The sequence below is a fragment of the Oryzias melastigma genome, linkage group LG22, assembly GCF_002922805.2.
Source record: "Oryzias melastigma strain HK-1 linkage group LG22, ASM292280v2, whole genome shotgun sequence".
In the NCBI taxonomy this organism is placed as follows: Eukaryota; Metazoa; Chordata; class Actinopteri; order Beloniformes; family Adrianichthyidae; genus Oryzias; species Oryzias melastigma.
Window position 1 is genome coordinate 20,037,159 of NC_050533.1, and position 22,138 is coordinate 20,059,296.

The following is a 22,138-nucleotide window of genomic DNA, read 5'->3' on the forward strand; positions in this document are numbered from 1 at the left end:
GTAATCAGTTTAAATGTAGTTAGCTACATTTACACATTTTTGGATGCACCAAAAACAGTAAAATGAATAGTTTTGCGTTTAACCACTGTTGACATTACACCACTGCCTACTAATACATTTGCTGCATTGAAATGACCCTATGTGACACAGTTGTCTCTTATTTTGAAAGGAAAACATGTGAACCTTTTATTGGGAAAAAAAAAAGTAAATTTTCACATATAAATTAAATGTTTGATGTATTGTAACAGTAACTATAACATAACTGAAAATCAATTTAATTTTCTAAAGGAGAAAGCCAGATTTTGTTGCTCCAGTGGTGGTAAATGAGTAATCGGCCTGGATGTTTGAGGTTGCAGATCCATGGCCTGAACTCTTTAAGGGTTTCTAAAAGGTTATGAAATGCATTTTGTGGAGTCATGTTGGAACATTAAAGACTGACTAAAAAGTTGGGATGATCCAGAATGTCTGAGCTCATTTTGTGGAAGGAGCCAACGTGACTTTATTCCTCTACAGCCATGAAGTTGATGGTGAAAGTGAGTTCAGTTACTTGGGCGGGTGAGTGAATATTTTTAGGACTATTTTTAGTGCAGATCATGTGGGGTTACCTGGCAACGAGACAGATGAGGAGGTTTAGGGGAGGGAGTTTATCGTCGTCCTGGCTTTCCTATGGAACAATTAAACAATTTTAACAGCAGAGAAAATATTTCTATAGAACTTGCTAAGATCTAAACAGAGGGGTGTGATCAATCTAGATGAATTACAAATAGAATCTGTAATTGCAGTATAAAATATATTAATTATGAATCAATTTCAAGTACTGTACTTGGTTTGTGAATGAAAACTATTTCTAATCTAGTTTGTATTCATAAATCTCTTTATAAGTATATATTTTGTAGCTTTGAAACAAGTGGGAAGGTTTTACCAGAGTGCTGCGGAGCTGTGCACATCTTCTCGCCAGCTGCCGGATGGAGGAGTGAGCTTCAGGGAGCAAAGGCTTCTCCAAGCAGGCAAACAGAGCATACAACCAGCAACCCTTTCAGAGGAAAGGAAACTAAATAAGGTAATTAAACAGCACAAAATATATTGTGTTTCTTTTCCATATTGGAAAGCAGGTTCATGTGTTTACCTACTTGTGGACTAAGAACAATATACACTGTAAATAAGAGGTTGTAAGCAACTAAGCAGGAAGTGAAAAAAACTCACCAACTGAGAGACAAATTCATGCTCTTCAAACCAGCTGATGAGGACATCCAGCACCATCAGAACTGTTGACTGAAGACAAAAGACCATCAAAAAGTCATCACTGTTTCCCTTATAACAACTAGATTCACAAACAATAGAATGTCCCTGTTATATACATCTGTTTAAAGTGGATGCATCACAATGGAGTGGAGGCAGAATGGAGCATATTTTCTACATCACAAATGAGCATTTTTCCCATTTGCTCCTGATTTATAAGAACATGTTAAAAACACATTTATCTTTCATCAGAGTGAAATTTTGCCAAATTGCCATCCCTTTTATATTCTTTTTTTGGTTAAAATTTTTACTTTAAAAAAGAATTGAAGTAACATTGAATTATGTGCTCAGTTAAAAACAATTACCTGGTTTAGTCTGCTTACGATTGTTAAGAATGGAGGAAACCCAACCTGAAAACAAACAAAAACAAAAAAACAACATCAGTATTATCTAGTTGTACAACCGTATTTCAAACTTGATGTGTCAAAACTTCTAACTGGGTTGAGAACCTTGCTATAGTCCAGTTCTGCATCTGTTGAGCAGGCTGATGCACCGAGGTAGATCCTCTCTCCTAAACAGAACTTCTTCCAGCCCTCCTCATCTGTAAGCTTTGGCTGTAGAACATCACATTTAAAGAGCATGTCAACAAACACGTTTGACAACACTGCAGCAGGATTTTGACTTCTTACCATCTGTACATTGTCATCCAGAGTCTGGCTGCTCCAGTGTTTCCTATTCTTGGTGATGGTCTGATAGATAGAAAAATCAGTTTAAGCCAAAGTGAAATAGGAAACAACACGCCAGTGTTTTAGCTGTTGTTTTTCTTACCTGTCTCACATCAGAAAAGTTACTGACTTGTTGTTGTTGCCAGTGAAGGCTGGGGGAGAAACCTACAGGGGGAGCATGGCATCCAGCCACCTGAGAACAGAAATGTGTAAACATTATTTCCCCAAAACAAATAAAGATTTTAACAAAATGATAGACTTTCACTCACAGACACGTGAACCGTTTGTTTCTTCTTTATTTTCTTAGGGTCGATTTGAGCAACCACCACCTCTGGACACATGGACGCTTCCAACCTACATCATAGGAAAGTGAGGGAGCATCATCTTTTCTTCAATTTATTATTCACATATAATACTGTGGAAATCAATGTAGTTGTTATTGGAGATGTGGTAAAGGAAAATATGTAACAATACATATATTGGAAATCTGATTTCTTGTTTGGTTCCACCTGTTGTAAACATTTTTTAGTATTCAACTATGGCTGATTTAAATTTTTAATAGGCTAATACTACTTTTCATAAATATGTATCATTAATAATAATATAAAAAAGTTTCATTTAAAAAATCTGCATCAAATTTATGAAGCTTATGTTAAAAATACACTAAGAAGTTTTAAAAATATAATATATAAGAGTCTCGTGTTTTTTGGCAATCAAGTGAAGATCATTTTTCATTTGTTTTAACATGAAGAAGTTTTGGTCTGATCTGGGAGAATTTATAACCACTAAATTGAATATAAATCATTCAATATCTTTAATATTGTTATATGAATTTCATAGTCTATATATATATATATTCCTTAATTGTTAAACTGTTTTTTATTTTTGGGAAATTCTACATTCATTAGTGGAAAATTATTGTAGTCACATTACAAAACAATGGAACACGAGCAAAATAGGAAGGCTGCAAGAAAAAATTAATCTTTTAAATGTACTACATATTTTTAATGTTCAATTAAATCATATGACATCTAGACTCTAACGCTGATTAATGTGTAGAATGCACGGTACTCCAAAGTGTATTATTTAACCCACTGTATTCGGTCATGTTTTCAATAAAGTTTATTGAAAAAACACCAAATATCAAGCAGCAGAATCATTTAAAGCTACAAAGCGATTATTTTATACTATTTTTATGCAAATACTTTACTATTTCAAAGCCTTCAAAACACATAGTCTCAGAAAAGGAAACACAGTTGTGACAAGTGATAATAAAAAGCTGAACTAACTGGACCTGTCGCAGGTACTCCTGGGGATTCCTCGGTGGACCGCTGAGGTCCACATCCTCCGTGTTTTGTCCTAACTCCACCGGAAGCAGCCTTGGCATTAACTCCTCAACATCCGACTTCATTTTTTTTTTGCTAATAATGTAAAACTCTGAAGCGAAACGTAGTTATTTAAAACGAAATCTAGGCTGATGCTTGCTTTTACTGTTGCCTGACAGGCGCCATTTTGTTTGTAAGCTGGAGCTGATGACGCCAATTTTGTGCGTCAGGCAAGGTTTGTATCCATAGTAACACGGGACGCCTTAAACTTTGGACACAAAGAGCGAAGTACATAAAAAAATGCTACCCTGTCAAACATATGGACACGTTTATTTTACTTGAATTCAACATCAGAAAATGGTGATTTAAAAAAACCTAACAAATTATTTCAGTGGAAAACTATAAACCTTTGACATTAGAGCTGATAATGTTTTGTTCTGCAGTCCGCGGTTAATGAGCAGCATTGTTAATTATTATCTTCATGCTAGCCTTATATCTTATCTCCACTCTTTCATTTACCAGTGAGCTTTCATGAGAGAAACAGCACAGAGGCAATGTCCACTTTCCAGCACAGCTGGCCAAAGTGATTTCTTCCCAAATATGGATGTTTTTCTTTGATACACTCCAGCTAAAACACCCAAAATGGATATTTCTTTGCTACATACATTAATTTGGATTGTAGGTACGACGTTCATGACTTTGCCTCACGTAAATCCAGGATTGTTATCCGACTACAAGATCTGTGGAGATTCTGAGTGTGAGAGTAAGTCCAAACACTTCAGTTAATGTTATTTAAAATATGGTCAGGTTTTATGCCTTGCTTCAGATTTGTAGATTTGTTTATGACATTCATATTAATGTGACTGATCACTTTTGTTTCTGTTTGCTGGTGTTTATGTGTGTAGGCCTAATGAGCAGAGTGCAGGCCATAAGGGACCATAAGAGCAACGACTGCCGCTTTCTGAGCTTCAGACGTGGAGATACCATTTTTGTCTACCACAAACTTGCAGGAAAGAGGGAAGATCTGTGGGCAGGCAGTGTATGTCTGTTTTCTTCTTATAGGAAAGCCTTAATGTGAAGTGTGTTCAGCCACTTCTCCAAGGTCTTTTTGCCATAAAAGTGGAATAAATTAATTAAAGAGTCTTAAAACACTGAAAGATAAAATAAAAAACAGTTTTAGCACAATGGAATATTCTACTAAAACATTTTTCTCAAGTTCTTGGTATTAAAAATAAAATATTTAATATAATAACAGTAGCTTGATACAGCTACTGTATCCTCTTTTCCCCCGTTATTTATTCCTTTCACATTCACTTTTAATGTATATTTGCATCTATTTGCTGAGGGAAATTCATATTATTGTTTTTTTTTATTTAGATTGACAAACAGTTTGGCTATTTTCCAAAGGATGCAGTAAAAGAGGAGCAAGTTTTTGCAACCAAGGAGACAGCAGTGGAAACACAGGTAATTAAAATCAGTATAAAACACTTAAAACCTAATTAGGGTGAAGGTGTTTAAGAAACGTGTTACACTTAAAGTGATAATGACATCCTTTGTGCATTTGTTCTGTAATCTAAGGTGGTGTTTTCACTTTTCCTGCAGAAATCAGATTTCTTTTGTATGGATGAGTTTGGCTACCCCATTGATTCCACTCATTTTGACTCGGACGATGACAACAATCAGGAAATTCAAAAGCAGGAGTCAGAAATCAATGACATCGCCAAAGATTTGCATGAGACAAATGCTAAAAACCCCCTGACCTCTGAAGATCTCTCCACTGAATCATCAGATTCAGTACAGGAATCAGAAGGAGCAAAGACACTTGGGGATGCAGCAGATCCACCTGAAGAAGTGCAGGAGATTCAAGCAGCCTCCAGCAATCAAGGTGGGTCGGCCTCCTCTTCCTGGCTGAGCTCCTCCGTGACGGGATGGTTTGGTGCAGGGCAACAGGAAGAAACGCTAAAAGGTGAGAGTGAAGATGAGAAGACAGAGAACAAGGACGAAAGCTCTCTCACCTCCTCTGTGACAGGATGGCTGGGTTTTGGGAGAAACAATAAACAAGACAATCCAGATGAAAGTGGGACAAAGACAGACAAAACAGCTGATACCATAGCCTCAACTGTGACTGGCTGGCTCAGTTTTGGGGGCGAGAAAAAATCAGATGAAGAAAAAGAACAGCACGATGAAGGAGAAACGGATGACGGCATAGAACCAGCTGAGAAATACAGAGGCAGACGGATGTCTTTAGACCTGGAGGGAAGTCAGCTACACGAAGAAGAGAAAACTGAGATGGGAACGCTGGGCTGGTTGGGAAGCAAGCTCTCAAGTGGGATGGGATATGGATTGACCAATCAGAATGCAGAGAAAGAAAATGAGGAGAAGACGGAAAAGGAAGAATATAGTTTTTGGCCGAATGCGAGAATTGGGGACATGTTGGGCTTTGGGAAGGAAAAGGAGAAAGCAGATCAGAGTGTAAAAAATGAGAAAGAGCAGGATGATGCCTCGGACCAGCCGGAAGAATCACATAATATAGATACAAGCTCACAGGAGGCTCCACGGATGGATGAAGCAAAGGCGGACACCAGCGATTCACCAAAGGAAGATGATATTCTAAAGGATCCACATACCCAGTCTCAAGAAGATATGAAAGTCGAAAGCACTGATATTGATGATTACAAAGTAGAAATTGAAGATGCATCAGACAGAAATTACACCAATCTTAAAAAGGATGAAGCTGAACTCCATATTGATGAATTGAATGAAAAGCTCCAGATGGATGTGGAAATGTCACAGATGGACAGCAGCATTTCACAGAGAGAAAATCAAGAAAAAAAAGATTTAGAGGAAATCCAAGTTGATGAAAGGATATCTGAAGATGTGGACACCAAGAATACAGAGACTTTTAAATCAGTGAAAAATGGGGAAGACATTACTATTGATCCTGGACATGAAGAAATTGCCACTACAGATAATAATCAAGATTTTATTGAACCGTCTGACCAGCAATCAAAGGATGTTGAGAGTTATGATGAATTATTGCCAAACTCTGAAAGACCTGAAGGTAACGATGCTCCACAGATCACTAATAAGGAGGAATTTGCCAAAAACACAACTAAAGAAAGCAGCCCAGCTGAATCCACAGATATAGAAAGCAAAAGTAGTGATGATCAAAAGATCGAAGATCAAGATTTGAATCAAAAAGAGGAACCAACAGAGGAAAATCAAGTCAGTGGTGATACAGAAGCAGCAACTGAACGTGTCCAAGATGATGTCAGTTTCACATCTGAGGATCAACTAAATCTAACATCTGTTTCTGGTGATAACTCAGACATGGGGAGCCATCAGGATAAGTCCCAAAATGAAGAAGAAACAAAATCTGAATGGAGCACTAGTGAGGAATCTGGATCGTCGATTTCTGCAGAAGATGAGGGAAGTGTATCAGAATATCCATCAGAGGATGGCAAAGTGTCCTCCAGTGATAGAACATCAACAGTATATGAGGAAACAGCTGATGTTAATATTCACTCTGAAGAAACAACACATCATGATGAGCAAGTTGAAAAAAAGACTTTAGGCTTTGATGAGGATGTTTCCAGTCAGAGTGACTTAACTGCAAGACTGGAAACAGAAACACTAGAAACCGAGATGCCAAAGGAGGAGATAGAAACAAGTGAGACAGGGGATGATTCAAAAGAAGAGGAGGTGCAACAGGAAGTAAGTGATGACAAAGAAACGGGGGATCCGATGAAGGATAAACAACAAACAGAGGTGGTGGAGAAACAGAATGATAACGAGGAGTTGGATGAGAGAAAAAAGTCAGAGGAGGAAAAGGATGAATCAGCTAATAAAGACGTTGTAGAGCTAAAGGACAAAGATGGCAACCAAATGCATGAACCAAAGGAGAAAGTTGAGGAACAAGCAGAGGACGAGAAACAGACGCTGCCAGAGGAAGAACAGCAGGTCGTGATGGAGGATACGATGGAAGCTAAGGAGGTAACTGAAAAATTGATCAAAGAAGAAAAGGAAAATCTGCAAAATGCAGAGATGGAAAGGATTCATGGTGACACAAGTACACAAGCCTTGGATGACAATCAGAGGGAAGGAACAGATGATAGCTCACCATTCGTCACTGGAACAGTAACAGAGTCTGAAAACCAGGAGTTGGAAAAAGAGAAAGAAATTGAAGAAGTGATTAATGAAAAACTGGAGACTGACGACAAGCAGCAGACGATGTCTATAGAAGCTGACAGCCTCAAATGTCCAAATTGTCCTGAGGAACAAGAAGTTGCAGTGACAGAAAAGAATGAGGAGGAAGCAGATGAAACAGTAGGAGGAGGAGCACAAGAAGATGATACTGGAGAAAAGCAGTTAACAGACTCAGAAGGGAATAATGACTCTGAAATGCAACCTATTAAAACTGATGCTTCAACATCTGGAAGTGAAGACCAGAGGGATGAAAGGGAGCCCTCTGTAGATAAAGCTGACAGTCTAACTAGCCATGCGTTTGAAGATCATAAAAGGGATTTGAATCCACCTGAAGCAGCAGAAAGTGAAACCAAAGAAACCTTTGGTCTTTTCAAAAAGGCTTTTAGCTTTTTTAGACAAACCCCTACCACTGAATCAAATGAGTTAGTTGAAATAACCAGTACTATCAATGACAGTTCAGGTGAGTCACCAGAGCTACAAACGTCTTTGACTCCTCAGCAAGAACCAACCCCAACCACTAATTCCCCCCAACCCCAACAGGTGAACACACCTACCCCCATGGAGCAGCCTCATCCTCCTCCCTCTGCAGAAATCCACATTCTCCATGCCGCAGCTTTGACAACTGATGCACTTCTGGAAAGAAAAACCCTCACAGGACAGTACAGTAACCTCTTCCACCACATGAGCCTGGATGAGATAACGGTCCTGATGGAGCTTTTTGGACAACACAAGTTGGAGTTTTTAGATTACATTTTAACAAGTCCAGAAGCAGAAGCTGAAAACCCAGAAGTTGATCAGTCCATACTGTCTGATATGGAAAGTCTTCTATATTACCACAGAGAGGTTCTGGTTTCTTCCGGTGTGGGGACTGCTGATGCCCCACATGAGGACAAAGAAAAGACCAGAACCCTTGTTGCACTTCAGAAGATGGAAATGTTATTAAAAACCGTGAAAAAGACTTCGGATATTAATAATCATGAAGGTAGCTATGTTTTTAAATATTTTTTGCCTCAAAGACCCTCTCTGATCTTTATTTTCCTAATTATGACCTAATTATGTCCTCCATTATCAGGAAACATGCCACAAGAACATGCTAAAATAAAATATTCATCGGAGCTGGTCTTTAATCAATATAGTTGCTGCAAATTCTGGATTGACTTGGTTAATCTAGCAGTTTTTATTTGGTTTTGCTTCACTAATCATAACATCTGTCTGTCGCGTGCAGCTCAGAGTGTCTGTGACGGCACATCGTGTTCAGATGAAGACGTGGACGAAAAAGCAAGCATCCAGGATTCATCTGCACCCCGGGATGACAGCATTCACACAGAAGAACAGCTAGAAGACGAGAAGGCCAACGGATTCATGGACAGTAACATGGTTGAAGAGAAAAACAAGGATAAAGAAACAGAAGAAAAAAGAAGCGAAGAAAAGAGACTGTCACCTCAGCCACATGAAGGTATTGATGACACAGCTATCTGTTGATCAGAAATATGGAAATGCTTTTACAAAAAAATCAATAACAACAAATGCAACTTTTGCCATTTTTAACAGAATTTTCCAGTTCCAGCAGAATCTTTAAACAGCAATTTATATGTATATTTTTCCCTTTTTAGTCTATTATTCAACGAAGTGACAACAGAGACTAAATTTCAAAATCTCTTTAATTCCAGGAGCAATGACGCAAATCTTGGACCTAATTCATCATGTCAGATGGATCATTGCATGGCTTACTGTGCAAGTAAGGGGGGAAAATAACATTTTTTATATACATATAATTGCAAAGTCCAGATAATATTTGAGATTTTCTTTATCTGCAAATTGTGTTATGATGATCTCCACAAAATTCCTCCTTCCTTTTTTTATTCTTGGAAATTGCTACACATAAAATGACACCATGTTTTTATGTAATCCATGTTTTTAACCTGATAACATCACAATTAACCATATTTTCCTAATATTTGCCATTTTAAAATTCCAGCATTCATCTTGGTTGTCAGCCTGACTAAACTTGATCAGCACAACTGACAACTGAGCATAACACTGTGAGCCAGCTGGCTTTCAGCAACACTAAATAGGGAAAGTGGGTTACTCGTGTCAGGGGTGGGTGGAAGTTGCATCCTTAGGAAAAAAAAAATAGATGGTAATTTTCTAATTTTCTTCACATTTATCTGGTTTATCATAATGAAACGGCTCCATCCTGTCGTATTAAAATATTTTATATTGGTTAATCACATTCATATTTATCGTATTTAATAAATGAGTTTAAAAAAAAAAGTTATGTCGTGGGCGATGTTTAATCTATCAGTAAAGTGTGGCTTGGTGAATGTCACCTGTTTCCTCTGGTGTCACTTTGAAAAAGATCCGACTTGCCAGTGTGGCATTTTACAATTGGTGACGTTAGGATCAAACCATTCGTACAAGAGGGGTCTTGTATAGTCCTTTGCACACGTCGTAAATCTATAAAGTTTTGTACATGCTTTGTTTTTGTCAAAAATATTTACATTTTATTATTTTTAAAATACTAGAAACACAATTTTAAAAAATTGATAGTAAATCGTCTTGTAAAAGAAGTTTTACATTTCGCTCCTCCCTACGAGTTTCAGTTTTGTGGTATACGCTTGACGGTCAGTGTTGTGAATAGGATAGTGAATTCGCCGTTAACCCAGCTGACAGCTGTACTTTCTTCGTCTGTATGAATACAAATATTTTTAAAACTAGCGATCCCATGAAATCATTCTGACATGGGGGAACATTCAGCAAGTGATCAGTTGGCCGTCGACTTCCAAGAGACGGCAGAAACTTACTACAGTCTCGTGACGGAGAAAGTGAAAGATGTATGTTATGAGGCAGGTTTCGTTAGCATTTCCCAGTTAGCCGGAACAGCAGAAATAACGTAACGGACTGTCTTGTTACCGAAAACACTTGATTGTTCCATTTGTAAGGAAGTGCTCATGAATTCAGTTTCACCTGCTATGTTGTAGGAGTCTTTTGGTGTGCTGCTAATGCTTTATTCAACGATTGTACTTTTATTTTTAGCGTGTTAATGATTGTTAGCATGGTTAGCTGTTTAAAAATGCTACATTTTGATTAATTTAGTCACATGACATTCTCTTCTGCTTCAGCATTCTGTTGAATCTTGCACAGAGTATTGATAGATTTAGATATTTACATGTTGGGATATTTTTTAGTGCAATTTCTGTAGAACATTTTGACTATGAAACATTTGTAATACTTCAAAGTAAGAGCTAAAGTTCATATTAAGTGCTTATCTAAACAATTAATTTGTTTAAATAATGAGGATGATTAAAATAATGTGAAGAATATTAGCAGGAACGTGTTGATTCCTAAAAAAAAAACAGTATTCACCTAAATTACAACCATACTATAACCAGTTGTTATGTATAATCACTTGTTAGAAACATAAATACAAACTGTCAAAGCTTTATTTAAAACTAACGGCATTCAGTTTTCTACCTGAGTATTTGACCTGCTTTTCTTCTCTCTAACCCTTTCCCAGTAAGCTTTAGCTAGAATGTTAATGTGTTTTCAAGTTAGTTAAGATTTAAACTTGTGTTTATTACAAAATTGTCCATGCAAACCACTTTTAAAGCTAAGTTTGTGCTCCCTTCCAGGTTGTATCATCACTGCCAGAGGACATAAGACCAGGGCCAGACCTGTATGGTGTGCCATGGGAGCCGGTCATCATAACGTGTTTGGTGGGGCTGGTGACAGTCCTGTTGTTTACATGTAGATGCTACAGCTCTGTGAGTTCACTGCTTTCCACATTTACACCAACAAAAATGTGTACAGCACATGTAATTAGAAACCTCAATGACCACTTCTTTTAAATTTCTGCTTTTTTTTTCTTATTACGTTGCAGGTGAAAAGTAGAATTTATCGAAGTAAGTCCACTCAGTGTTCAGCCTTGTCAAAGCTTTTGGTTTATAAAAGACTGGCAGAACTCTGTTTGGCTGTCTTGTGATAACATGCAAAGCCTAAATATTTTCTATTATATATGAATATCTTCTTAATTTTTTTCTAGGTAAGGAGCGGTGGATGGCTGAGCAGGTTGCTACTCTGCTCGATGAGAAGTGTGAAGTCCTGGAAACTCTCAGCCAATGTCAACAAGAGGTTAGTGCTCATGCCAGATTGGTTACCGGTTGTTGTCTGGGAGCACAACGTACCTCATAAGATTGAGTTATCATGAATGGAGATAATTGTGTCTGATAGATTTAATCTTATTCAAAATAATCTTAAGACTCCTCTCTGGTTAATTGTACTTTTGAGGTCCTATTCAGATCATCTTTTAATTGATTTTAGAAGTGTTCCCAGTGGTATTTTAATTGTTATTATGCAGTTTTTTTAGCAAAAAAAATTGTCATTGAGATATGACATAGTTTCTGCAGAGCAGCAGTAGCTCATTAGCAATTTCTCTCTCAGTTAGCGGAGCAGGGTCCCTATTGCCTGCAGTTTATTTTCGATGTCACAAATAAACCTTTTTTCCAAAGAGTATCTTTTTGTATGCTCCAAATTCAAAAAGACTGAAATTCATAAAATGCCACAAGAACATGTGAGAAACACAATTTAAATCGGAGTGAGTCTTTACGGCAAAGAGGTCCTCTATTTTGGATTGCTATGGTAATATTAACTGGAGCTGCGCAGTGACTTAGTGGTCAATGCTCTCGCCTCACAGTGGTTCAATTCTGACTGGTACCTTTCAGATTGGAGTTTGCATGTTCTTCTTTGTGGGTTTTCTCCGGGCACTCTAGCTCCCTCCCACAGTATAAAAACATGCTTCATAGGTTAATTGATTATTCTAAATTGTCCCTCAGGAATAGATGTGTGTATGTTTATAATTATTGAATTTATATTTGTGTTGACTGTACTCCAAACTACGATTTACATCCTTTTTACGTCTTCTCCCCAGTATGATGACTTGGAGGTCTCTCTGAGGGACAGTGGTGTTCTGGCCCAAAGTAAAAAATCCCAAGATTTAGAGGTAAGGCATAGGAAAGTCAAGTGACATTTTGATATTTTATAACATCTCTACTTTTGTTTTTATAATTTTTTATACCCATTAAGATGCCTGCTTATGTCATTATGCGGGTAATGAAATATTGATTGTTTACTATAGCTTTTTTTTTAGAGATGTGTTCAAAAGAGAAACATTTTCCTCATTTAGACTGATTTAAACTGATTTTCCGGTCAGACAGTGGTGACCTGTTTGACCTTGATTTCATTTTTGTCGGCATAAAGATGTTTACAGTATGCAATTGTCAAATAAATAAATTGTTCCAAATTAATAATTTCTAGTTACCAAAAGAAATCAGTCACTTTCAGCAACTGAGACATCCTAACAGGTTTCTTCTTTTTGTCTTAAGTTGCCTTATTTTTAGATCTTCTTTTAAATATAACATTTAAAAAATATTTCAAGTCATGACACCATTTTCAGTGCAGGTGGGGGGCTGTTGACTTCGACTGGGGACATTTTTGGGTGGTGGAATGAGTACTCCTCAGTTTTGCTGACACTTCTTTTGTTGAGGAAGCAAAGACTGATGACTTTGGGGTGGGGCTGTCCATCACAGAAGTGATGGTAAGGCACCAGAAGTGGATGAAGTTTGTCCCGAGTACTTGAAGTCTCTGGATGCTGTGGGAGTGTCTTGGCTGACATGTCTCTGCAGCATTAAGTGGCAGATGAGAACTGTACCACTGGGGTGGTGGTTCCCCTTTTCAACAAGGAGCAGATGGAGGGCGTCCCCCAACTACATCACACTCCTCAGACTCCCTGGGAAAGTCTATGACAGGAGACTGGGGAGGAGAGTTCATGCAATAGTTGACCCTCAGATACAGGAACAACATTGCGGTTTTCATTGTGATCATGGAATAGTGGACCAGCTCCACACCCTCTTCAAGGTGCTGGAGGGTTTGTGAGAGTTCACTCACCCAGTCCATATGGGTTTTGTGGATTTGGAGAAGGTTTTCAACCGCGTCCCCTGTGGTGTCCTGTGGAGGGTGCTCTGGGAGTAGGTGGTCTGGGAAGCCTTACTGAGGGATGTCCGGTCTCTGTCTGACCGGAGCAGGGGCTTGGTTTGCATAGCTGGCAGTAAGTCAGACCTGTTCCTGGTGTATGTTGGACTCCAGCAGGGCTTCCCTTTATCACTGGTTCTGTTCCTAGTCAATATGGACAGGATGCAGCCAGGGGTAAAAGGGGATCTGGTTTGGGGACCACAGGATTTCATCTCTGCTCTTTGCAGATTATGTTGTTCTGTTGGCTCCATCGAGCCAGGACCTCCAGCATGCATTGGAGCGGTTTGCAGCCGAGTGTGAAGCAGCTGGGATGAGGGTCAGCACCGTAAATCTGAGGCCATGGTTCTTGACCAGAAAAAAGTAGTTTGCCTCTCTCAGTGGGGGGAGTGCTCCTGCCTCAGCTGGAGGAGTTTAAATATCTTGGGGTCTTGTTCACAAGTGAGGAAAGGTTGGAGCGTGAGATTGACAGGCAGATTGGAGCGGCATCCACCGTTATGTGGTTGCTGCACCGGTCTGTTGTGGTGAAAAGAGACCTGAGGCAGTAAGCAAAGCTCTCAATTTACCGGTAAATCTTTGTTCCAGTACTCACTTATGGTCATTAGCTCTGGGTCATGATCGAAAGAACAAGATCCTCAATACAAGTGATTGAAATTAGTTTTCTCCGGAGGGTGGCTGGGCGCTCCCTTAGAGATGGGGTGAGAAGTTTGGTCACCCGGAGAGAGCTCGGAGTAGGGCGGCTGCTTCTCCACATCAAGAGGAGCCAGTTGAGGTGGCTCGGGCATCTGGTCCAGATGCCTCCTAGACACGCTGGAGAGATTACCTATACATCTCTCAGCTAGCCTGCGAGGCCTCTGAATTCCCACATAGAAGCTGGAGGAAGTGGACTGGGAGAGGGAAGTCTTTGCTTCGACCATTGCCCCTGTGACCTGGTCCTGGATGAGCGGAAGAAGATGGATAGATGGTCTCAAGTCATTTAAAGAGAGTTTTTGTTTTGATTTTTCGTTGCTATTTTTTTAACATTTAATATAAGTCATAAAACCCATAAAATGATGGAATAATTAAAGCAATGCAGAATTTGAAAATGGCTGATTTTTTTTTTTTTTTTTCCAAAGAGTCAAACAAAATGAATTGGCATTTCTGGGATCTGCTGGTTTATTAGTTTATTGGTTTGTTTTTCTTTTCTTGACATATGTCTCTAACCACCTCTGTTTGTCTTTTAAAATGTAGCTCAAAGCCAAGCAGTTGGAAGAAACTAAAACTGAACTGGAAAGGGATCTAGAACAGGTTAAAGATCAGCTGGACCTGCAAAGAGAACATAGGAAAGAGCAAGAAAGGAGGGTATGAGAACATACACGTCACTCAAATTCAATGGAACTCCTTTTGTTGACTCAGAATTCAAAACAACAATAACTCTTTATTGTTTTTTTATTGCTGATGTTTTAGATTGCCTCACTCGAGGAAAACATGAGAGTACTGGAAGAAGAAGCCAATGAACTTCAATCTCAGGAAGAGCAGGTACATTTTCTCAAATATTTACCGGATTTTTTTAACTCAACTCCAATGACTTTTTTAGTTATTGTAAAAGGGTTCTCAGTGGTCTTTCAATTGCGATTATGCCGTTTTTAGCTAAAAAAAACCTGTTGTTTTCTAGGACATAGTTTCTGCAGAGCGGGTCCGTTAGTGTGAGGAAAACCTCACTTTTTCTTCCCCTCCTTGTTGCTGAGAGCTCTCTGTTTATGTGGTCTTCAGCTAGCACACCCACAACCTAACATTAGCGGTGCAACAAAATGGCAAGCAATATTGGAGCCATCCAGCCGTACAGTTTTGAGCGTGATGCCAGTTCAGACAAGGATAACAAAGACGTACATGGATCTATTTGTCTGCAAGTGGATGCATCAGAATAGAGCTTGTGTATTTTCTACATAATAAATACAATCTTTGTCAAACAGCATTTTTTGATCTGCTCCTGATTCACAACAATAAAGAAATACAAGAAATTCAGTTTTAAGCTGAATTTTCTTTATATATCATCTAAAAAAACACCACAAGAACATGTTCAAACACCAAAAAGACTGTGTCTTCATTTTTAGAAGTACTATTTCATTTTATTTTTATTAATAAAGTACTGGGAAATATAACTCTTTTCTTTTATTTACTTGTTTTTTCTGAATAGAAAAAAAACTATATTTTTTCTGTTCTTGGCCTACAGGCACAGACCACTCTGAAGATATACAATATGAACAGTGACAGACTGCAGAGGAACCTGGAAACAGCAGAAGAAGAAAACAAACTGCTACAGGAGACCAACATGCATGTAGGATGCTAGTTTATTCAAATTATCTTCTGAGGAAGTTAAAATTATTGTTTAAAATGTTTTTTGTTGCTGTTTTTGCATTGACATGTTCACATACTTAGTGTAGCCAACAGTATGTTGTCAGGTATTTATCTAAATATCCCTTTATTTAATTAATTATTTTATTCTTTTTTTTTGTGAACCTTTTCTGTCTATCTGCAGTTTAGACAGGAAGTGGAGGGGTGGGCAGAAAGAGTGAGTGAGTTGCAGGAGGAGATGCAAAGATGTGAATTTGCTCACAGTGCGATGCTGCAGGATGTTGGCAACAAAGATGAACGCATAAAGGTATGGTTACTTCCCTCAGGTCCATCTCATGTTCTGCTTAGCACCAGATTAAAACATCGTCATAAAGCTTCTATAAGAGGTTCTGTTTTTGTACTTATGTCAGCACCTCACAAAAATGTTATTCCTTACACTTACAGATATGTGACTGGTCCAGCGTGGAGTGAAAAAAAATGACATTTTTGTTTACTTCCAGTCTCTTACAGATCAGCTTCTCAAGATGAAGGCCTGGGATTCAGAGCTGGAGGAAGAGGAAGGGGAAGGAGTCGAGAAGGGGTCGACCAAAGGGAGACAAGGAAAAGGGGAGAAAACTGGAAATGCAAACCTCACAGACACGCATCTTCAGAAAGTGCAGAAGCTTATTTATGCTGCTAAGGTATGTGAAGGAAGTACTACCTTTGTACATGCTGAATCTTGACAAATCCACAGATAGATTTTTTTATTTGCTTTCATGAATTTTCATAGCAAATTATTTAACTTATCATTTTGCCATGGTTTTGTTAATTCCACCACTCGTTGTTAATGACTCTTCACGTTTGCTGACATGCTTTTGTTCTTTCCGTTTTGCTACGGATCATACTGATCATTTCTCTATTTTTCTTGTATGTAGCTGAACGCTGATCTGAAATCAGTGGATGAAGATAAAGACAGAGTATTTGCCAAACTTAATGATGAAGTAAAAGCAAAGGAAGACTTGCAAGGTAAGCCGACCCTCAACCGGGTCTGTAAAACCAGCAGAACAGAACCCCATGTGGAAGGGGATTCAACACCCCTGTGATTTTATAGACAATGTGTAGTTTTATTAACTGGAAGATGTGAAGTCTCAAAGACCCACCCCAATAAAAATGATGTTTTGAACATGTAGCATGTTTTCTGACGATGGAGGACATATTTCTTTACTGAAACTGTGATGGATAAAAATATGCAGTTTGAAAAAGCTCAAGTTTGTGACACAGTAACTGACATTGGTGGGGCAAAGTCTCCTCTTCCTCACCCGTCACGTCTTTGTTTTCCTCATTGTCCGAGCTGGTATTTGCCTTAAAACTGTGGCTACAAAGCTCCAAATATTATTCACTCTTTTTTTTTTTTTTTTTGCACCCCTAATGTTAGCTTGGGGCTATTGCTCTCAGCGATGGGAAGGGGGCGAGGTTGCTCCACACTAACGGTCCCAATGAAAACTCCGAAGTTAATTTCTGCCCGTGTGCAGAAAATATGACTTCGGCTAAAACTTGCATAATCATAATTAAAAGACCACTGGGAACAATTTTACAATAAACAAAATATAGTTCAAAAACTTTATTTACAAAGAAATCATGAGACATAATGTGTATCTATGCAGCTAAACGCCTACAAATACAATTTAATTTTAAATGCTTGTTTGTGTTTTGGGTTTCTCCCTTAAAGAGAGCATTAAGATGCTGGAGACTGAGACATTATCTCTGCAGTCTGATACTAAGATCTACTCTGAACAGGTAAAAGATCTTTTAAATATTTATTTTGCAAATGCTTTTTTTCCCCTTTATAATGATCTATGTTTTCTGTGTCTTCAGGTTGAACGGTTACAACAGAAGCTCCAGATTATGACAGAAATGTACCAAGAAAATGAGCTGAAGCTACACAGGTCCAATAACTAATAATACACATATGAGGAGTGGTTTTTAAATGTTTTAGTGCATTTCAGTATCAAATTTGTGCTTCTGTAGATTGCTGACCGTGGAAGAGAAGGAGCGACATCAGAAAGAGGAAAAACTGAATAAAGCAGACAAAAACATTGCAATGGCAATGGAAGAGCTTAACAACTACAGGTATCTGGCTAAAAAATACCAGTGAGCACATAAGGGAGTCTCACATCTAAAATTAACCCGCTTTGGTTTTAGGCAACGAGCAGAAGAAATGGAGGACGAGTTGAAGAAAACAAAACAATCTTATGATACTCAGATATCAGCACATGAGAAGAAGGCTCATAATAACTGGGTAAGACCAAGGGAACCATTCATTTCCACTGAGTTAAAAAAAAAAGAAAACTGTAGAATAAAAAAAGAAAAAGTACAATATTCATGTCAGTTAACGTCAATGCAACACAAAGTGTTCCCTTGTTATATTCACTTTTGTGGTCTCGCTGCTTTATTTTTTTTTTTACTTTTGACCTTTTAGACTTTTGTCAGACAGTCTACTTAGTGCCGTGTCTCCTGAACAGTATCTCATCAAATGTGTTAAATCTTTGATTGCAATCAGATTTTTGTTTTCATTCTGTCATATTTTCCTGAGAAGGTTTGAACTCTGACTTTAAACGAGAGAAAAGTGTGAAGTCTGTCTTTGAAAACTGTATAAAGTGTGTAATGAGGAGTCTTAAACATCTGTGATCCTATCTTATAAATGTCACCTTTTTTGATTATTTTTATAATGTAACCCCAGCAATAAAAGAGGGAACTGTCCACTTTTTCTAGAACAATTTTTCCTATTCTCTAAACTCTAAAATATACATTTTCCAATACATAATCCATCTTTGTTTTGTTTTTGTTTTTCAGCTGGCAGCCCGAGCAGCAGAGAGGGAGCTGTCAGACATTAGAAGAGAGAACGCTCTTCTACGACAGAAGTGAGTGTATCAAGAAGCATAAAAGCTGCTGCGTATCCACATTTATGCTTTGTCAAAAGTTACTATTTACATGTAAATCTTGGCATTTTGTTCTTATTATAGAGTAATAAAAAAATTAAAAATAAGAGCCACAGTCCAAATGGTTTTCTTAAAAGTGGATTAATGGCAAAAGCTGAAAAATATTTAGAATAACTGGTTCTAATATTTTGTTTTTAATCCCAGATTTTACAAATGTTGTGTTTTTTTACAGACTCACAGACACACAATTTAAGCTGGATTCTCTTGACAAAGACCCATATGCCTTGAACAGCCTTGCTAGACCGCTGCCTTTTCGAGGTAAACACACACACAGCATGTTGAGTTTTTACTCTGTTTTACCAGCACAAATAACTGCCGAACCATAAATCATTTCTCACCTTAATCCTAAAGCAAAACCACAACCTTTAAAGATGACTTATTATTAAGTTTTGAACCTCAGTCATTTTATCTGAGTAGCTTCTAAAAATGTAAAGATTTTTGGCATCAAACAAACTGAATCTAGTTTTAAAACAACATCCCTTCTTTTTGTTGCTGTATTTAAAAACCCTCTCTGATGAAAATTGTTTTAATTGTAATGCTTTTATTGCATTTCTCTGAAGAAAATTAGAAAATTCTGAGTATTTCTTAATTCACATCATTGGGAATCAGGAGCAGATGCAAAAATACTGTTTGAAAAAAAGTGTATTTGTGATGTAGAAAATACGCTGGGTAGGCCACAAGTACCCTGCTCTGAGCACGTAGAGGGGAAGGGAGGCGGGGTTGCTTCACACTAACTGTCTCGCCCACCACTCAGAAGCAAATGTCTAATGACCCTGCAGCTCTGCAGAAACTGTCCTCGAAAAACGACTTGGCTAAAAATGGCATATTCCTAACTAAAAGACCACTGGGAACGCTTTTTAAAATGGATCAAAAGATCATCAAATCCAATAATAATGTATGTTGACTGAATGTTATCTTCTGTCTTTTACTTGTAAGTATATTTTGCTGCCCTAATTGAACATTTGTCAACTACAAAAAAAAAATAAGTGACTTTTAGGGATTGCACACTTTTCTTTGGCCCCAAAATCCTTAGGTTTAAAGTGAACTTTCAGTCATTTGTTGGTGAAACATCACTTTATGGTTCTTCTCCTCTAGGTCGACCATCCTCTGAGAACAGAGCTTTTCTTTCTTCTCCTGTACTCATGGATGAGCCGCCTCCAAGACTCTCCCCCAGAGGTAAAAACACAGCAACCAGCAGCTTCTGGATTGTTCATATGTATGACAGGTGAAGCATGTTGGTGATGAACTGCTGACTGTAGCATGCTGTAGCTTTAGGTGACGATATGCTGCCTGCAGTCTGGATTGTACCAAAGAGATACAAATCTCATGCTGTTGTTTAGTTTTTAATGAAAATGTTTCCCTATTTGTCTTCGCTTTCTGATTGGACTGATTTCTTTCTTCTTTTACCGGTGCATACTTCACGATTTTTCTTTCTTCTGTTTTCCGATGGACTTCTGTTTCTTTTTCCTATTTTTTTTTCTACTCCAGTGATGCGGAATCCAGGGGAGCCCCCAGGTGGCCAAGGAGAGATGGAGCACAGTGGAGGTCCCCATTCAGACAGCGGGTCAATTTCTCCCACATGGGAGAGGGATCGCAGAGGACCCCCTCCGGGGCCTCCAGGACCCCTTCAAGGCCCTCCAGGTCCTCTTGGACACCCAGGTCTGTGGATTCAAGCAAAAACAAAGTGTGCAGGAAAACCTGTAAGGCTGTATCACCTCACATAAGCAAGAAATGTGATTAGATTTTATGAAAAACTCTCATTTTAAAACAATACTGGAGCAGGTAAGTCCTATATGCTTTTAAAGGAATAAATATGTTAAAATACTTATCTTTAATCGGCTGCAAAAAGAAATATGGCTGCAAAGAGAACTTATTATCAGTACTCTGTGAGTTTTGCACGTGGCATGACGGCCTTTCTGCTGCATCATCGATAAGTCATAACACTGTTGCTAGCAGATGCATGTGCACCTTGATTATGATACATGTCCAGGACCCTAAGAAGGAACTTTTGGTGATTTAAAGGGGCCTTTTTCTTAAAACTTTCAGGGTGAACTATATCCAACTATATGATCATATATTACCTTTGTAACACAAAAAAACATATTATTTATGAAATATGAATTCTTTTTCGTGAGTTTTTTCCTACCCGGAAGTAAAACGACTCGATTCCTGAAGCATCCTTCCTGCCGGGGGTGGTTCACATCATGCTGACATCAGCATGATAGGACCCACTTGTTTTTGTGGGTATAGGAGGGGCCGCTGTTCCTAGCATATGTTTTTACAGGATTACTCTTAAATGCATGAACGGATCAAAATATAGCTTTGGGGTTCTTTATAGAGAGGAATGATCAGTATAATGCACTTTAAACTTCAAAAAGTAGAATTTTTATCATAGGCCCCTTTAATTGTGAAAGCCTTCACAGCCTCTTCGGTTTATATTTCTATGATACCCCTTATCAAATTCTCCATAGAGATCGTCTGCTAGTGAAACAGAAGTTAGTCTATTGTTTCAGTTTAAAGGTATCTCTTTGATGTTTACTTGCTTTTTTCCTCACCCCTGTGCTTTATATCATTTTATTATAATGATTAACTTAAGCAAACAAATGTGCTTCTCCACTGAAATAAAATTGCTCTCAATCTGATCCAGCTGCTGATAGTCAACATCCCTGGTCCAGCTGATCAATAATTTAGGATCTGTTTAAGATAAATAATATACTTTTTTTCTGGATTTTTTGTGGAACATCATAAAAAAAATACAAAAAACTGCAACTTGCTCCTAAAATGAATTTGAGTTTGTACAATAAGTCATCAGTATAGTTCAGATATCAAAAGTTGTTTAAAATTCAGATGGAAATAGGGGAATCAGCTATTTGTGACCTGATGAAGGTGCAGTTTTGTGATCATATATATGCTGAAAACTGTTGTTTGTCATTTCACAACTTGTCTGTTTCAAGTTCCTCTGGCCTTTGTGTAATTGCCACGTATAAAGAAGCTAAAAGTGTTGTGTTGCTAGTATACTGACACCAAAGTAAACATTGGGACTAAAACTTTTATTTTTCTTAGCTTCATGTTTTTAAAGGTCTGTGTAAAGAAAATCCTTTCTCAACTCATTAAAAATGAGCATTTCTGACTTAATGCTGTTTGTTTAAAGGCAGATTTTATAATAGTTTTTCGAACAAAATATTTACTAGCTTTGGTTAGAGAATTTAATTCTCTTTTGGAAACTGTTTTTTTTTATCATTTAGATATTTAAAATCAGCAAAAAATTGACTTTTCTCCAGATCAGCACTTGTTAGTTTGAAAATGT

General features: G+C 38.0%; 2 protein-coding genes across 3 annotated transcripts in view; one reads left to right on the forward strand and one right to left on the reverse strand.

Annotated features, from left to right (window-relative positions):
* gemin2 (gem (nuclear organelle) associated protein 2) overlaps nt 1-3,526 on the reverse strand; it is a 4,436-nt gene extending 910 nt beyond the window's left edge. Inside the window, exons 1-9 of one of the 2 annotated variants that reach the window (XM_024266941.2) lie at nt 3,259-3,526; nt 2,234-2,318; nt 2,068-2,157; nt 1,929-1,988; nt 1,749-1,853; nt 1,605-1,649; nt 1,204-1,272; nt 923-1,033; nt 606-664 (exon numbers count right to left, since the gene is read on the reverse strand). In XM_024266941.2, coding sequence (XP_024122709.1) covers nt 606-664; nt 923-1,033; nt 1,204-1,272; nt 1,605-1,649; nt 1,749-1,853; nt 1,929-1,988; nt 2,068-2,157; nt 2,234-2,318; nt 3,259-3,308 — 674 coding nt within the window. In that variant the 5' untranslated portion in view covers nt 3,309-3,526. Of the gene's footprint in view, nt 1-605; nt 665-922; nt 1,034-1,203; nt 1,273-1,604; nt 1,650-1,748; nt 1,854-1,928; nt 1,989-2,067; nt 2,158-2,233; nt 2,319-3,253 lie in introns of both variants that reach the window. The other variant, XM_024266866.2, reaches the window with a different exon arrangement.
* A 145-nt stretch (nt 3,527-3,671) lies between these two features.
* The window catches only part of ctage5 (CTAGE family, member 5), a 20,451-nt gene continuing 1,984 nt past the window's right edge, over nt 3,672-22,138 (forward strand). The window contains exons 1-24 of the mRNA XM_024266644.2: nt 3,672-4,052; nt 4,195-4,328; nt 4,667-4,753; nt 4,892-8,477; nt 8,721-8,951; nt 9,166-9,233; nt 11,128-11,259; nt 11,376-11,397; nt 11,538-11,626; nt 12,423-12,494; nt 14,750-14,860; nt 14,966-15,037; nt 15,732-15,836; nt 16,038-16,160; nt 16,354-16,533; nt 16,768-16,858; nt 17,562-17,629; nt 17,708-17,778; nt 17,861-17,962; nt 18,035-18,131; nt 18,686-18,753; nt 19,004-19,089; nt 19,927-20,007; nt 20,320-20,490. Coding sequence (XP_024122412.1) covers nt 3,932-4,052; nt 4,195-4,328; nt 4,667-4,753; nt 4,892-8,477; nt 8,721-8,951; nt 9,166-9,233; nt 11,128-11,259; nt 11,376-11,397; nt 11,538-11,626; nt 12,423-12,494; nt 14,750-14,860; nt 14,966-15,037; nt 15,732-15,836; nt 16,038-16,160; nt 16,354-16,533; nt 16,768-16,858; nt 17,562-17,629; nt 17,708-17,778; nt 17,861-17,962; nt 18,035-18,131; nt 18,686-18,753; nt 19,004-19,089; nt 19,927-20,007; nt 20,320-20,490 — 5,968 coding nt within the window. The 5' untranslated portion in view covers nt 3,672-3,931. The remainder of the gene's footprint in view (nt 4,053-4,194; nt 4,329-4,666; nt 4,754-4,891; nt 8,478-8,720; nt 8,952-9,165; nt 9,234-11,127; nt 11,260-11,375; nt 11,398-11,537; nt 11,627-12,422; nt 12,495-14,749; nt 14,861-14,965; nt 15,038-15,731; nt 15,837-16,037; nt 16,161-16,353; nt 16,534-16,767; nt 16,859-17,561; nt 17,630-17,707; nt 17,779-17,860; nt 17,963-18,034; nt 18,132-18,685; nt 18,754-19,003; nt 19,090-19,926; nt 20,008-20,319; nt 20,491-22,138) is intronic.